The sequence below is a fragment of the Seriola aureovittata genome, chromosome 8, assembly GCF_021018895.1.
Source record: "Seriola aureovittata isolate HTS-2021-v1 ecotype China chromosome 8, ASM2101889v1, whole genome shotgun sequence".
Classification (NCBI taxonomy): Eukaryota; Metazoa; Chordata; class Actinopteri; order Carangiformes; family Carangidae; genus Seriola; species Seriola aureovittata.
Window position 1 is genome coordinate 16,367,340 of NC_079371.1, and position 17,354 is coordinate 16,384,693.

The 17,354-nt window shown below is 39.4% G+C and overlaps 2 protein-coding genes across 5 annotated transcripts; one reads left to right on the plus strand and one right to left on the minus strand.

The window, feature by feature from the left end:
* Positions 1–1,812: 1,812 nt before the first annotated feature.
* Positions 1,813–8,506, plus strand: LOC130174068 (leucine-rich repeats and immunoglobulin-like domains protein 1). Of its 3 annotated transcripts, none has more exons than XM_056383670.1 (6): positions 1,813–1,987; positions 2,865–3,191; positions 3,337–3,594; positions 3,696–3,920; positions 4,063–4,170; positions 4,332–8,506. In XM_056383670.1, exons 1-6 carry the CDS (start codon positions 1,939–1,941, stop codon positions 4,511–4,513), a joined length of 1,149 nt encoding a protein of 382 aa, XP_056239645.1. In that variant the 5' UTR covers positions 1,813–1,938; the 3' UTR covers positions 4,514–8,506. The 3 variants fall into 3 exon arrangements, with proteins under 3 accessions (XP_056239645.1, XP_056239647.1, XP_056239646.1); XM_056383672.1 differs by having other exon boundaries at positions 3,696–3,818; XM_056383671.1 differs by having other exon boundaries at positions 2,871–3,191.
* A 303-nt stretch (positions 8,507–8,809) lies between these two features.
* cdx1a (caudal type homeobox 1a) lies at positions 8,810–12,609 on the minus strand. Of its 2 annotated transcripts, XM_056383673.1 has the most exons (4): positions 12,526–12,609; positions 11,940–12,437; positions 10,629–10,777; positions 8,810–9,387 (listed from the first exon to the last, which is right to left on the minus strand). In XM_056383673.1, exons 2-4 carry the CDS (start codon positions 12,283–12,285, stop codon positions 9,202–9,204), a joined length of 681 nt encoding a protein of 226 aa, XP_056239648.1. In that variant the 5' UTR covers positions 12,286–12,437; positions 12,526–12,609; the 3' UTR covers positions 8,810–9,201. The 2 variants fall into 2 exon arrangements, with proteins under 2 accessions (XP_056239648.1, XP_056239650.1); XM_056383675.1 differs by lacking the exon at positions 12,526–12,609 and having other exon boundaries at positions 11,940–12,458.
* Between the last annotated feature and the right edge of the window lie 4,745 nt (positions 12,610–17,354).

Below are 17,354 nucleotides of genomic sequence, written 5' to 3' on the forward strand. Positions count from 1 at the left end.
ATTTTCAGTTGTAGGAGGTGTGAGGTTTCCCTCTGCTGGTTTACAGAGGTGCCACTGTTGCTCACAGATGACCCTGTATTCAGTGAAACTCTCTGTTGAGAACATGCAAACATCAGAAAACATAATTATTAACATTAAAACAATATTTGCATTAGCAGTACATTCATTCATTTTGCTGATACGGCCTTCAGAGGCTTCTCTGAAACAGTCTGCTTCTCTAGATACTACATGTGAAAAATCCTGCTTTATTGCTACAAGTGCAATGTGTCGAGCCTTTGAATATTTCAAGCCATTTGCCTTCAAACAAGCTGCCAGTAGAGGGCGACCTAATCTAAGGCGACGACAAAGGGAGAGAGAGAGGGGGCGAAGGACGACATGATATATTTAGCTGGTGAGCATCAAACCAGGAACATTACAGAGAAACCACATGAGGCTCAGACCAATGTGAGAAAAGAGCAGAGCGTGAAGTGAAGTGTAATGTTTGAGCATCTTGTGTGTGTGTGTCTCCACTGCAAATGGGGAACTGAAATGACCAACTGATCTGAATAATCTTCTTCCTTTGACATGAAGTAACTGGCAGAGCAAAAAAAAAAACCCAGACCAAAAATGACATAAACAGATGTCTCCAGGAAGCTTTTTGACAAGATGTTTTGGTTTGTAAGTTTGCAGAAGTTTAGCACTGGAAATAATACATTTCAAATATAGCTGGCAGCTGTGAAGACAACTGATGAGCAGAGACTTGGATTTGTTAAACTGGCTCGTAGCTATTTTTTTGTACGAATAAGCTGCCTCAAAGTTCGAAACTCATTTTGACCCATCTCAGTTTGATGTCAGAATATTGCTTTTTCTCAGTTCGTCAAGAGCAGGAGAGTTTAGGTGGTCTTATAAGGATAGTATGGAAAGTATTGTAAAAAAAGGCAACAAAGGAATGAACTGTCCAATAATAAAGACTGATGTTGTCGATTGCTGTTTTACCACTCCATCTAGAGGTTAAAGGTGTGTAAAAAAAAAAGAAGGATATTACAGTAATTATTACTGCAGTAATCAAATGTTCAAAATCATATTATAAAAATTCAGATTCATGTTCACATCAATTTCAATTTTTTCAACTGTATTTTAGTGGATCCTAATCCTTATTTTACAGACAATGTGTTTTCAAGTATGTAACCCTTCACACTTCAGTGGTGTCTGTTCATCTAAAAACAATTTCCTCAACTGGCTGAACATTATTCTCCATTATGTAAATCCAATGCAAACACGTTCTTGATGTCCTTCACAGAATTTTCACACATTTATCTGAAATTTATCTTTTTTTTTTTTTTTTTTTTAAATATCTGAAGATTTCACGTATTGTTTGTTTTGTGTCTAAATAACTTTTATGTGCTCATCATGGCGTTGTAACAATGACCTGCTGGTGGGTTTAGGGCAGTTTGAGAGGTTGAGACAGAACCTCAGGCTGTTAATTATGATTCAGTTTTAATTTGTTATTATATGTGAAGGGATGAGGAATATGCACCATGATGAATCGTATACTTATTTAGTCACAAAAGATGACATGGAGAGACAAATCAGCTAACAGGATCCATTTTGTAATTGTTAGTTTGATGGCACGTGGACATCTCAGAAATGTCACATCTCAAATCCTCTTTCCGTATGAAGGAGGAATGTTTCTCTCTCCTCTGCTCAGTCCATCAAGAACACCGAGCCTCTCTTTTTATAGGCTCAAGGGGAAGTGAAACTGATATCACTTCCTGTTCTTCTCTCTGCCCACAAAAAGATGAATACAAGAACGTTCCACCTGATCAAAGTTTTCACACATTCTCCACTGTGGCTGATCGCTAGCAGGACACATGCTGTTTGCCTCTGGGTGAAGTAGGTGAAGAGGAGTTTGTCTGAAAGCTGCTGACGGGGTCAACAGAGGTTGGACAGTGAGGAGACATGAAAGCTGTGGTTGGACTGTTGCTGATGCTGCTCCGAGTCTCTCATGGTGAGCTGCTCAGACTTTTTTCATGTGGCACTTATTAATTCTTGTTTTAATACATAGATAATATGTTTTGTGCTCATGCGTTTTTATGCAGCAATGGGATCACATCTAGTCTTTTTGTTCCAAGGATTAATTGAACATACATTTAATGCACTTATGGTAAATATACCAATTATGACAGATTAATTTGTTAAATATTATATTTTTAAGGATGGAAGATCATTGTTTACAGTTCAGATATTTAATTAACCCTTTGAACCTGAATCCCCCCTTAAAATATCCCTTACATCACTTTACACATTAGAAACAAAACAAAACAAAACAAAAAAAATGCACTATTCCTAATAATTGTAGTATTTTATATGTCTGTTGCACCATTTTATAATTTTTTTTTTCAAAAATACAGTAAGATTCAAGCTGGTGTTTGACTTGTCATAACAGGAAAACCTCAGGTGTTACTAACAACACTAACAATGGGTTTGTTCTGTTCACGTGGCCCCGTGAACCTGTACAGTGTGTCAGTGATCCAGCAAGTACAACACCAGGACCCTGAAAATGAAGCAGCTAAATGGAATTCAGCCATTGTTCATTTCATTATACACTTCTGTTTTTCCCACTGTGACATGTCAAAATGTCTGCAGTGGAAAAAAGCCTGTGGTTACAGGGAAAATAGCTGTGTTAGCTAAACCTCTGTAATGCTCAGCTGCACAACCATGAACGCCTGTTTGCACAATGTGTGAGAGAGACACAGCTGCAACAAATGCACTATTTCTGTTTTATTTGAGTATATATAAAACACTGTCATGGTCTTTTTGTGGTAAATGACATGATCAAAACTGTGATATTTAGGATTTTCTTTTACCATCTATTTTTTTAAAAGTTCCAGGTGTGGAAATCTACTGTGACGGCAGACAGGATGGAGCTCAGTGTTATGGAGCTTTGGGAGGAACTGTGGTCCTCCGGCTGATGGACAGCGCCTCAGAAATAACTAAATACCGATGGAAATTCAACACAACAGTAATACTCAACGGGAAAACGAATAGGATTGACTCTAATCTGATAGCAAACAGATCCGTCTTTACTCCCAGTAATGGAACATTTAGGATCAATGACCTGAGCAGGACTGATGGTGGTGTATATACCCTAGAAACATTTGATTCCAGTGGAAAGAGTTTAGAGCCTCGGACTCTACAGTTGTTCATTCAAGGTAAATAACTTTTACTTACTGGAGAATTTAGTAATATTTATATATCTCATATTGTACTGATAAACTAAATATATCTCATAGTCTCCACATATCTGTATTTTATACCTATTGATAGCAACATAAACCAGTGAGTGTGTTTCCTCAGCTCCTGTGTCCTCTGTCCGGCTGGTCACTGAGTGTCTGTCCCAGGGAGAGATGAGGGCGTCCTGCTCCTCTGAGGGAGGGGACAGTCCTCAGTACAGCTGGACTCTGGGTGGACGCACACTGACACACACTGAGCTCCTCTCTGGAAATCATGAGACTAACAACATCACTCTGAAACAACACGTCTCAGGACGTCTGGTCTGCTCAGTCAAGAATAATGTCAGCCATGTCTCCAAAGAGGAGACGATATCTAACTGTGGTGAGTGAGAACATGAGATGAAAACAGCTTGATGATATTGACATTGATGATTATGGTCACTCTGTACATCAGTCATGGTTAATCTGTTTCTTTCCCATAAGGCTTCATCTACATTAATTGCACCTCTAATGGGACGCACATATCACAGTGGGTGTTTGCAGCCAATAACACACTGTGTATTGAGCCGACAACAGCCCCTACCACGGTCAGAGACACTACTGTGGGTAAGGAGACCAGTATCACAGAGTCAAATAAGCCCTCCATTACTATTACATCCTCCAATCAAACTGTGCCTCCCCCGAGCAGAAATCACCCATGGTACATTAGTAAGTGACAACAATTCTGCTGCAGTGGATTCATTGATGTCATTTCCCCATTTTTTTTTTACTTTGTTTCTGTAAAAAACACCTGACGCTTTTGCTGTTTTAACAACACGTATGTCTCTTGTGTCTTTTATTACTGAAACAGCGATTTTGCAGGCGATGGCTGGTGCACTCGCAGCGCTGGTAATTCTCTTGGTGGTCGGTGTAGCCGTCATCTATGCTCACAAGAAAAAGAAAAGCAACGAACCCCAAGGTACAAAACAAAACTTTCCCATTCATGTCGCTTCGTCTACCCATAGATTAAAAGAGTAGTTTGAAGTATTTCTTTAACACTCCACTTTTATCACTAAGTATATCTATTCATACCACATTGAATATGATGTGTTTGTGACACTTCTTTCTTCCTCTCTGCAGAGGAAGCCGATGATCAGGAATTAACCTATGCGGATGTCAGGATCCTGCAGCGGCAGAGGGGGCAGGTGAAGCAGAGAGAGGAGGTGGAGGTGGAGTACGGCCAAGTCAAGTTTTCACAGCGATCTCGGCAGCCTGTTGAGCCAACAGGAGATAACTGTGTGTACGCCATGGTCCGTAGGTGATTTGAAGGGCTCATTGTCTGGAGGACTTGAACCTTAATTTAATGTGATTTCCCATTAGGACAATACAACCCATGAAAGCGCACACATATTGTGGTTTTCTTTACTTCTACTGTACTCCTGGGTTGTGACTGGGTGTCAAATGGGTGTCAAAAAAATGATTGAATGTTTTTCTTTACATGAAGTTCCCTTCTTGTTTTTACCTTTTCCCTTAATTTATGAGCATATTAACATGTATTTCATAGTCAAAACACTGTAAACTTGCAATGACAATGAAAGAAATTTGTCATTACAGTGTATTTAGTTTTGTTACTCTACAGTGATACTGAACTGTCATCTATCGTATTCTCTGAATAGGCGTCATCACTATGTTTATGTTGGTCAACCATCTCTGTTTACATGTGATCTAAAAAGGCAACTTTTAACTTGATGTCAAAGTGAAAGAGTTTGCAATTACTTAAATTAAAATGTATTTATTAAAGAAATGTGGATAGATTAGTTGAAGTATATTTAATATCCTCTGGTACAGTTTGCATTGCAAAATTACATTTATCAAAAGTTCGGTGCAGTTAACATCAAACAAGACCGTGCTGTCTTCCCTTAAATTTCTAGCCTAAAGATAAGCTTGAAAGAAGAAGAAGGAAATGTCTTGTCTCTCTGGAAGTTCAACATAGCAAGTATGTGGTTTGTGATGTAAGCACTTCTGCTTTTTCTCAGGCACAAGCTGTCAGTCTTACAAAATAGTTTATCAGTTTCAGGGTGTGATATTTAAGAAAACCTCATTACAGGGTGTTCAAACCATTTGTGACATTTAACAGTTTTACATATTCCTTTAATGGAATGATAAGTTTGAGTGGGGTTGAGCAGTTTGAATCACACTGCCTATATAAAGTCAGGGGTAGACTACAAGTTAGTTAACGTTTGTGTGTTAGTAGATGGTAGTAGGTGTTGCCTGCAACTACAATATATGCAGTTACTTCTGAAATTTGAAATGATTACACTTACAATGACCTATTACTTAATACAGTGAGTTAGCAGCAGTATTGGAGAGACACGTTTTAAAAAAGTGTGTCTTCTTCTGGGGAGAACCAGAACAAATAAAGTGCTGCTGTAGATTTCAGTGAACTTGTTGTTATATTTGTACAGTGTGTAGTTCAAGAGGAACTTGATGTTTTCTTATCGTTTAACACCATCAAGCTACATTTCCTATATTTAGTTTGATGTAATCTCTATTTCTCTGTGGCTTCCAGTTTAGAGTGTACCTGACATGGAGATATCAGTGTTACTGAACAATAGTAAGATTTTAACTTTGTGATGACTGATTAATTTTGAATAAATGTTGAATTATTTTAGACTCCAACTTTCAAGGCTGGAGGTGAAACATTGTGGATATTCATGCTAATTATTTGGAGTAAATAGAAAATCAGCGCTGTTGACTTAGATGTTTTATGTTTTAGTATTAATAGTCAGTCATAAATGTTTATGATTTAAAAAATGTACAGCTATTTGTCCAAAATTAGATGAAGCTACACACAACTGAGGGCTAGATCAAGTAGATTAATATGTCATTTACAGCCATTTTTAATAGTGACACATTCACAGAGCACATTCATGGGCAGGATGTAAGCTCGTACAGGAGGATTTCCGTAAGCTACCAGTAACTCTTCTGCTCATTCACGATTCAAAGGTTTTATTGTATGAACATGTGACGGATCAAAACTTTGAACCTTGAATGAGCAGAGGTTGATCACTACGTTCTCCTCAGCATAATTCCCTTCCTGAAAGGAGTGCTTTAATCACATAAAACAGCACAGCATTACATTCTTTCTGTCTATCAGTATGTCAGACTTCAACAGACAGCAAAGCACAAGAAATTTAATGTTTTCAAAAATCCTGGATTGAAATAACTTGCACTGAATAACTATACTTATTGTTGTTAAGTTGGTATTTCTAATGCTTGCAATTAGCGAATTGTTGGGCCTTAAGCCAGCAAGAAAATCACCCTCTATGGTTGCAAATGGTTGTTAGAGACCCCATCTGTTTCACTAAAAGGGTAATGGCCAAGAGCTGGGTTGGAATTGACCGTGTCGGTGTTAGAGCTAACGGTGGAAGGGTGGGGGGTGGTGCTGGAGTGGATGTGATGAGGGGCCCAATTTGGAAAATTTAGTCCCCCTCTGTCTTTTTTTTCAGTTCCTCTCTGTTGCATACTTTTTCAATACTTTGTCACTTCTGTTTTAAGCATCCACTCAATGGGGATTTCCAGTCTTAATCATTTTTCTGTCTTTTTTTTTTTCTTTGGTAGTTATGTCAACATGCTGTGCTTTTAGTTGTTTAATGTGGGTTTAATTAAAGACAGGTTACATGTTTGGTTTTATTTGATGGTTGGTTAAGGGTTTAAAGGTTGCCAACCATGGACTTCTATTCAGCTGATTCACAGTGCCATAAAATTGGCATTTATGGCCCAAGATAGCTGTAGTGTCCTTAAACAACCACCTGAGCTTCTTTTTTCATTGAAACACATCTGAACATCTGACTGACATAATCTCCTGAGCAAATGATTGACAACACAGGAGAAGTGTAATAAACCTGCTCCAGTGATGCAGTATCATTTTGCCATCTGATCAGTCAGCCAGTTCTACTTTACTCAATATAATAATTGTGTGGGTAACAACTTGTTGAGCTTTGTTTCAGCTGTTCACCTTTTAATATGTGCATTACATAGTTTATCCAAAGAGATTAAGCTGCTGCACCTGAACTCTTGATAGGTTTGGTTGAACCACAATCGAACATTTACTTTTTTCCTTATAAAAACAAGGAGATTTTATCATTGTCGTGACACATTCATGTGATGTTACCATGCCATGCCAAAGCCATTAAACTATAAAACTAAGACTTTTGATTGGTGCCAGTTCAAACAAACATAAATATTGTTTGATGCAGCACTCTTTTTTGTTTCATATTCAACATGTGTACAGTACAGCTGATTACTATGCGACAGAAATTAAAGAAATGCAGTGTAGAAAGATATAAAACTTACTGTGAAAACATCTGTCATAAGCCAGGAGCTGAATTATTACACTGAAGTCCTGTAGTGAAGCATATTAATATATACGTATGGTGCAAAACTTTGGTAATCTCAGGCCGTAATTTCATTAAATGAATACATTAGTGGCCAGGTACTTTATACCACTGGTGCGTGTCTTCATTTGGGGCCTGAAGTTATGAATAAACTTGTCTCTTTTGAAATGTTTCAGACAATTGTGGTGCAGTGAAAGCAAATAGACCCACAGCTGACTGAGTGTGGTTGGTGCTAATGAACAGAAAATAATTTAACCTGATCAATAAACCTTGGTGCTTTCTTTTCTTTTTTTCTTCTTTACAAAAATGTATAGCAAAAGGTATTTTACAAACATCAAAACCACCATAAACCTCATCTTCAACATATGAAAACCCACAAAAAATAATTAAAGAACAAATAATAACAAGTGCTGAAAGAGAAAAGAGAGAAATCCTTCAGTGCACACCCTAATTGCAAAAACACATGGGTTGCACAAGTTTGTGGTACAGAGGTTTATTTTAAAACAGTTTTTGCACTCCTTGGTTGACTGGTTGGGACTAAATTTGCATTGCAACATTTGTCATTTTTCCTTCCGATTCTTTAAAGTGACTTACAAACAGCAACATGTGCAGGTGTGTTAACATTTCTTACATGTGTAATACATACTTATTTTTCAAACATACATAAGGGAAGCACTGACTTTCCTCAGTTGAAATCTTCTCACAGGTTCATGATTAAGCTGAAAGTCTGTGTTTAGCAGTATAATGACCATAGATTGTGAGTCGTGTGGTTGAACTATCTACAGCTGTTTTTCAGGATGTGGCTAAACACTGCCGTCTGAATGTCTTATTCCTTTTTAAACACATTTCCTCTCAGGTCCTTGCTTTTACCACAATGTTGCAAAAAGATTTAGAATGAAATAAAAAAAAATGACCCCAGATGTTTTTCATGTCATGTTTTACACCCGTTTATCCGCATTTTCATTTCTTACTTCTTTTATTTTTTGAAACCCACTGGTTCCTCTGATATATCCTACATTTTCAACAGAAAGAAGATAGAAAGAAGAAAAGAGCATTAAAGAATTGTTGAATTTTACTTCCCTTAAAAATAAGTGAGAAGCTGGTGTCTGATATCTTGACGCAATCTGCTGTAACCATTTTAATTTCTCTGCTCAAGTATGATTTTGAGACTTATTCCCTCACATAGTTAGACCAAAAAGAAAGAGAGACGAAACAAATACACACCATTCCTCTTTTCTTGGTCAGGTTGCAGATACGTGTATATACAGTACATGCACAAATCCTCTCTTTCTCCATCAACCAAGAACATTTCAACATGCCTGTACGTTAAAGAGAGGAACTTCTGAAAACACAGTTTCATTGTCACTTTAACCACCAGTTCGTAAACACAGCACGTACGTTTGACAAGTGACAAGTTAAAGTCCTGTGGTCAGCAAACGTCCAGAAGAGACGATCAGTACAAAAGATCAGTGGTGCTTGTTAATGTGAGAGGCAGAAAGTGCAGCATTATAACATCATGTTGAATCATCTCCATTCATTCTGTGGTGAACTTATAAAAAAAAAACAACTATGTACACATCAGATGCTCCATGAGTCTTCCATATGAAATCCACCTAATATTCCTCTGATATTGCATCAGACAGAATGTTGCTGCTGGGGCTGGTGGTGACATGAATGTCAGTGTGTCCACCTAGTACAGGTAGGGTGGGTGTGGTGGTAGAGGCCTGCTGGGAATGCTGCAGCTTCTTCCTGTTGATTTTCCTCTCTTTGGCGCGTCTGTTCTGAAACCAGATCTTCACCTGAAACACAGAGAAACACAAACATAAGATATCTAATAACATCTTTACAAGGCAGTTGAATAGTCATAAAAACCGCAAGTGATTATGCATGACCGCTTTTTCATATGCCTTGCAGATTTGGTATCTTGAGTGGGACATTTTAGTGACAAACTGTAATGATTGTGCTTTCCGTACTAACTTTCTCTTGCGCTGCTGAATCTACTTTTGCTCCTGTTATGTAATTTCCAACTTTCCCCGAATTACTTAAGGTGCTGCAACCATCGCACTCAGCTGTGGGTTTAACAAGTGGAATGAGTAGACAGAAAAAAAACAGTAATAACAATAACAGCATCAGGAAAGCCGGAGTGAGGGTTTCACCATTAATGCTACTTATGTGAAATGCTTTGTTTAGCCACATGACATTACGGTTTACAGAGGTTTTCTATCTTAAAGCTGGTTTCTCCAAATGGGATTGTTGAAGAACTTTCTGCTAATGTGTGATGTGTTAGCATTAACTCTACATGAGGGGACAAAATATACAGCTATCAGTATCAATGGTGTAAATCACATTAAAAAAAGAAACAACCCATTTCCTAACTCTCCCTTCCCTGAACCACCCCACCCCTCAGCAACGAAAACAAACATAAAAACAGGAACTAGTGTGGTCAACGAAAACAAACCATACGGAAGACAGCTGTCACTTCATCCAGCCACATCCCCCATATTGACAAATATTTTTCTGCCTTATTACAGTCTTTAATTTGTAGGACACTTTCTTAACTGTCAAATATCATGATTGAATACGTCTGCCTGGGCCCAATCCTTAAAAGATTATATAACTGAAGATAAAATAGTAGATTTTTGTCTCTTTCCAAAGAAAAATTGATTTCGTCAGAGACTAAACACACGCTTGCTCAATCCAGTACACTCTGCGGTCTTAGTGCCACAGCCATACTTAGTGTGGTACCACCACTGGCTTATGCAGTTACTGATAACTGCTGTGTTTGCTGTAATTGTAGCCACAGTTGTTACTGCAACAGTGACTACTGTTCAGCAGTAGTTACAGTAGTTATAGGTTTTGAGGGTCAAATAATCTTACCATCTGTTAAAATTGCTAATAGCTTTCTAACAATGTTAAAGAGTTTGGGGTTGATTTTTCCCTTTGATTCTCACCTGTCTTGCATCGTAACCCTTCCTGTACTTCCACCCACTTCTCTACTTACCTCTCTAGCCTTAACTTGAATTCCCTCCAGTCCTCTCACCTGTCTCTCGGAGAGGCTCAGTGCCATCGACAGCTCGGTCTTCCTCCTCATGGTGATGTAGCGGTTGTGCTGAAACTCCTTTTCCAGTTCCAGACGTTGGTGGTCAGTGTACACCACCCTGTACTTGTCCTTAGTGCGAGTCTTCCCTCCTATGTCACGCAAAAAACAATCCTGAATTACACAACAAAACAAATTTGGATGATTGATTGGGTGAATGTAAGTAAACAGGGTGTTATCTGTTACTGTGTATTTGTTTGTCTTCATTCCTAACAGTTATAGTAATACATAGAGGAATGATTATAATGTCAGTGAGACATGTGTAGTGTGAGTCGTGGCCAAATAAATGACTAATGTGAAGATGTCTGGTGCCATGTTCAAGTTCAGGCGCCACTTAAAGCCTCATCAACTCTATTAATCACGTTAACTATAACTAATGTAAAGACTCCCCACTGCATTGCATCAGTGGTTCTCCTTATCACCGTGAGTGGTGTTTACATAGGTGTTTACACAGGCAGCTATTCATTGACATGCGTGTTCTCGCACGCACACACACGGATACACAGACAAGCGCACACACACTCTTCGGAAAGGGTGAGTCTGTGAGTTACTGATCTGAAATCTGGACCAAGTGACAGCATCGATCGAGGAAGACCAACACACACACACACACACACACACACACACACACACACACACAGATATCAATAAGGCCTGAGGGCCTTTAGAGGAGGTTTGACTTCTGCAGTCTTCCTGCAGTGACCGTGTTATCTAGCCTGTCTGTAACCCTTTTGCACCCACCCAGTGGACAGAGAGGGTGGGGAGCTACACCTCTGTAGACTCCACTGTTAACTTTTTATTGACATCTTGCTGGCGGAAGGGAGAGGTGAAAAGCTTGATGAATGTGTGTGCAGACTAGTTTGACTATGTTGAAATTGTTCCCGTCAATGAAAATGTGTTTTACCATATCTGTCATCTGTACTCCCACTCCACTGCTAAGGTTCATTTTGTCATGTGACTGCACTACGGACATATCTCATGACAAGAATTATGTTTGAGCTTCCTTAATCATAGGGTGTTATCTAGATGACACATCCTGCTTGTTTATAGCATTTAAGATCTGATTTGTGATCAGAAACAAGATGACAACTTCAGGTGTATATTTCAAAGAAAAGCATTTCTCAGCTCAGTCAAGTGCTAAAATGTATAATTATATTTTAAGATGGAGGCCAATGCTTAATCATACCATGCAGCCTACAACAAGCCAACATGTTGACCTCTAAGGTCAGTATGTATGTTATGATGAAGTCCCACCTGAAACGGACGGTCTGATGGATTCATGTGGCCTCCTCCTGCAGCTGAAAGGGTCCTGTCCAGAGATTAAGTTATACGGGGTGTACGACCCTCCTCCCGCGGCGGTGGGCGTGCCGCTCAACTCCGGGGAGGTGAAGCTGACCTGCCCGGCGCTGGGGCTTGACCCCGGGAAGCTGTACGGATACTCCTCCCGGGGAGAGTAAAAAGGGTTCCAGGCACTCGTTGACTGGTCACCGACTCCCTGGACGTGATGATAGCCGGTGAAGTCATACGGAGGCGGAATGTACTGACTGTTCATTGACAGAGCCTGAGTCGGGTGTCTGACCGACTGTGAGCTGGGGTACATACCGGTGGCCTCGTCCAGACAGGTAGGGTGACTCTCAGTAGACCTCGGTGATTCAAACCTCCTGGCGCATGTTAGGCCTCCGTGTTTACTCCCGGCAGCCTCTGGCGCTCTGGTTTCACTTCAGTCTAAGGTAAGGCTTATTACTGAACCACCTGTGCAGTAAGACAACACACCTTTATAGATTTACTGCCAAGGAGTTCAAAAGTATCATAATGACGTCACGTTTTACCTGCGACCCACCTGCCCACTCGTCTTGGCGACATGAGGCCATTGACCCTCATTTACCCGGTTTGCCCTGGTGGATCATTTTGATAAGGCCACTCATATAATGTAAGCGCGCCGTGCACGCTCGTGCGCATGTAAGGCTCATGTGATAACCAGCACAGATATTGTAAAATTAAAATATGAGTTGGCTCAGTGGTGGTGGTGGTTAAAACCAATGCCTCAATGTAAAAAAATCGTAATATGTAAAAGAACATATAAAAGCGTGTATTATTGTTGAGGTATTAATTAGGCAACAGAAAACCTTGCACATATTTTCTGTAAATGCTGTCTCCCTACATTAAGGTTTAAATATTTCTCTACATGTCCAGGCATGTGGTGGATATGAAGTTCGTTTTATTTTAATTAATTACATTTAGTTACACAAAATAAATATCAGAAGCACACTTAAGACAACAACATCAGTGTTACAGTGTGACGTTATTATTACTGATGCATTACTGCGTAGGCTTAAAGTGACACATTTTACAAGCTAATTGTATATTTTAAATGTTAAAGTCAATCTCTAAAGTAGTAACTGTAGATGTCAGACACATGTGGCCTGAAAAGCACAAGTCATATACTGTATGTTCAACAAGAATAGGTGTTGTGGATAAATTTGTACACCTGTAAATATTTCCCAATAACTGTTTAGTTTGAACAAAAGATAACATGGACTACTTCCTGTTTTCAGTCTCAAAAAACAGTTTGACTTTTGTTCTTCATGGAGTGACACGAGAAACAGATAATGGTGAGCTATTTATGATTTCCTCACTCTCCAAACTCACTCTGGGTTCTTCATATATGTGAATAGTCTGCTACAATATATAGCAAATACAGAAATTAGCCATTCAAATCAAGTGGCTCTATTTTCCACTAGATCCCTGCATAAAACAACCACATGAGGGCAGCAAAAAACTAAATACAAGCAGGTAATATTCCAGGCCTGGAGTCCTACATAGACGCAAACTTGCTGTTTACAAACATACTATATGATCAATATGTCCAAAGTTTATTCTTTATCCAACTTGCTGCAGGCTTTATGACTTTTCCACAATCAGTTGATGCACTCAGATTATCATACAATGAACTGTATATTCCACTTGACAAGTTTGTCTGTGGGTTCATCTGCATCTCAAGTCTGATCAAACATTCATAAAAGATTCATGCCAGTATCTTGGTCAGAACACTCATTATCAGCTATAACAGCTGTCAGCCGGTAGCACGAGGCAGGCTCATGCTAATGGAGAGAAAAGTGCCACAGGCCTGAACATTAAAGCAAGTGCAACATAAACATCAAACTTGTCCAGTCTATTGCGAAAAGCTTGAAATACTTGAGATCATAAGTAGAACCAACACGGCTAAAAATAAAGGGATGGGGTTTTAGCACTTACATAACATACATACATTTTTTTCAGTTCAATTCAAAGGTGTTTTACTTGGCATGAAAGTTTTTAAAAAGCAATGCTGCCAAAGTGAAAATGTTCATCAAAATACAATTTGCAAAATACAAAGTGCAATGAACAACACCAAGACTGAGACTGCACTGAGCCTTAAATGACCCTAAAGTAGTACTAAAATGTCTTCAAACATTCAGACCCCAGAAAAGATTCTTATACTTGTAATTTACGGCACTTGTCTGCTGCTGTGTGCCAGAAATAAAAACCTGTGCTTTTTTCAGGCTGTATAAATCTTTAATATTTATCTAAATGAAGGGTTACTGTAGGGGACGAGCCATGTATAGTGACTCAGTTTAAACAGTGCAGCATAAACATTGTTCCCATTGGTCTCCTTGTAGTTGTACAGACGTTCAAGTTCATTGAGGGGGAACTAATAAAAGGCTTATATCCTCCTTTGGCCAATTCTAAAAGCTCACATGTGTGAGAGAGCTGCTGTAGGTGCCGAGACACACCCAGAGCTTTCATCCTCCACAGCCAGGCTTCCACTTAGACATATTACAGTCTACAGAAAAAGCGTGAAAGCAGTAAACAGTGCTAAACCCTTAGAGCATGCACGGCAGCCAAACACTGAAAAGTTGAGAAGGGGCTCTATTATTTAAATGTACAACAAGTACAAAAAGTGGTTATTACAAGTTGCGTAGTTTACTCAGTATGATCAGTCACCACTCCAGTCGTTTTATTTGATCATAGGGTGCGAGGTGGTCTGTATACTCACCCACTATGTCTGTGTTTAGACTTGCCCAATTAAAGATAAGACAACGTACAAATTTGATTTAAGTAATATTTCATGATGCAGGACCACATCAAGTTACTGCTCTGGATGGACAAAAAATATATTTTTCTTCTTGTAAGTTTTTATTGAATCTTTAAAACCAGACGTGGAAAGTGATTACAACTCAATAAGATTCAGTTTAGTCTGAATGCAACTCAACACAACAACAACAACATAAAACACATGATCGAGTGAGAAAAAAGTATCATGTGCAAATTTAACATATTCTCCCTCTACTGTACGTCCCCCATTTCAGTCTCTCTCTTTTTTAAAAGACTTTTCTGTCATTGTTTCCTTTATTTGACACTTTGCAGTAAGGAGCTGACAAGATGAGGCTCGCTCTTAGGTCACCCGGACGCCCTTAGTTTCATTAATTCCTCATGTCTGGCTTTTTATCAGTTTTATGATGTTAACTGAATTAGGGCTGTAACTCAAGATTATTTGCTTGTCTGATTTGCCAAATATGAATGAATGAATTGAACATTTTGTCTATAAAATGTAAAAAAAATTGTGAAAAATGTCACAATGAGGACATCACACCGAAGTAGCAGATCCTTATGTTGGAAAAAAACAAGGAAAGTTTGGAATTTTCGCTTGAAAAAAAATGTGCTTAATCGATTATCAAAGTAGTTGCATGTCGATTTTCTGTTGATTGATTAGTCAGTAAATGTATTTATCCTGTCCTGTCCTGTGCTGCTTGAATTGTATTGTTTTGCTTGCAGTGACATTATTCCTGAGAGGTGAGGGGATATTGAAACAGGGATGGGTACGATTGTCGCTGTTGTTGTTGTATTTTAGACATACCTTCATTTTCTGGTTTTGACCTGAATGATGTCATCAGGTTGAAGCCATGAGGAGCCTCCGACTCAGGCACCCGTTATCGGTACAGCTTAAAATGGATTTGAGTCCAGATCAAATATTTTATGGCTTCATCCATCTTCATCTATCAGAGGTGAGTCGGGTTCAGCTCCAGGTCTAGACCTCAGCCCCGGTGCTTCCTGCTTCTACCTCCCTCCCCCATCGCAGGGGCCTCCACGGGGCCCAGAGAGATAACTTCCAGCCTTATCCAAAACACAGCAAAACACAAACTAGCAGCACAGTTGCACTAGTTGCACTTAAGCTATGGCAACAATCCAGATCAGCGGTGAGAGAAACCGCTCTTAAGCTGTTCAGATAGGCTGAATAGGCCGGGTATTGTTGTAGCAGAATGATCTGGCATCCAGTTTGTTAAGTGGTCCACCACTCTGTCAAGCTGTATGAATAAACAAAGACAGCTGCCAAATTTAAAGCAATAGATACCCCCTCGTGTTCTCTTTCTCACCACTCCATTGTAACAATATCCTAAATTGTAGATAATAACATAATGCAGTGTCTGTATTAGACGTGTCTGTCTTGTCTGTCTTAAAACTTCCACCTAGCGTGTCCTGTTAGAGCTGTGGTTTGTTGCAGGATGTTTAGACACAGTGTGTGTCTTATATCCAGCTGATAAAGGACTTTGTGTGGAGGACATATTTGCATACGTGAATGTGATGTGTATTATTGTTGCCGTATTACCTTGACATTGCATTAGAAATATGTAGATATGGGGGTAAACGGATGGATTTAGAACAGATTTATTGCAAGGAGGTGTTAATTACACAGACAGAATTAGAAAGACGTTAAGGTGGGACAGTCCTGCGTGGTGTTGCTCCCCTCCTATTTAATAACTGGGGCTTCAGTGGCTCTCTAATTACTGCTAGCAGGGCTTTTAGATTTACCCTCACAATTAGAGGAGAACATGGTTACTGTCCAATTTAGCCCCTGTTCCCTCCTCCCCCGTCTGCCCCGACCCCTTGTTAGAGAGAAAAGACCTTCCTCAGCTGCAGGGTTGTGTTATGAATTTCAAGCCATCCACTCATATCCTGGGAAAGGAAGAAATTAGGAAGAGAGCCAATGTCGAAAACAGACGTATTTGCATGGTGTGTGTGTGTGTGTGTGTGTGTGTGTGTGTGTGTGTGTGTGTGTGTGTGTGTGTGTGCGCACACGTGTTTGAAAGAGAAGAGAGAAAAGAGACAGAAGCGGCTGAAGACAGAGGGAGGTGTTGAGTTATCTTAAGTGGGACAAATGGAATAAAAAGGGAGAAAAATAGATTCACCATGTGAAAAATCCAGATTCACTCAAACTAAAACTATTCTATGTATTTAATTTAGTTTACGCTTTATTCCAGCAGTGCGATTATATAAGTGAAGTTATTTTCCTGAGAAACTCAGACCTCCATGTTTGTTTCCAAAGCAGGCCACCACAAGCTCTGCCAAAACCTTTTTTTTTCCTGCCTGGACCTCTCACTCACTCTCTCACTCTTTTTCTTCCTTTTTATTGTGTTTGTTGTTTTATGCTGGGGTTAGATGCGGTCCAGATTGCTGTTGCCAATAGAGACTGTCTCAGTCTCACCTCCAGTTGCTCGCCACTCCATTCATAAACAAATCACTGCAGCTTGGGACCTCTGAGCTGCTACCTAAGAACAACAAGCAGAACTCGATCTGTATTTTGAAGTTTTCTCCCTCTGCCTTTTTCTCTCTTTCTGAGTTCACTCCTTT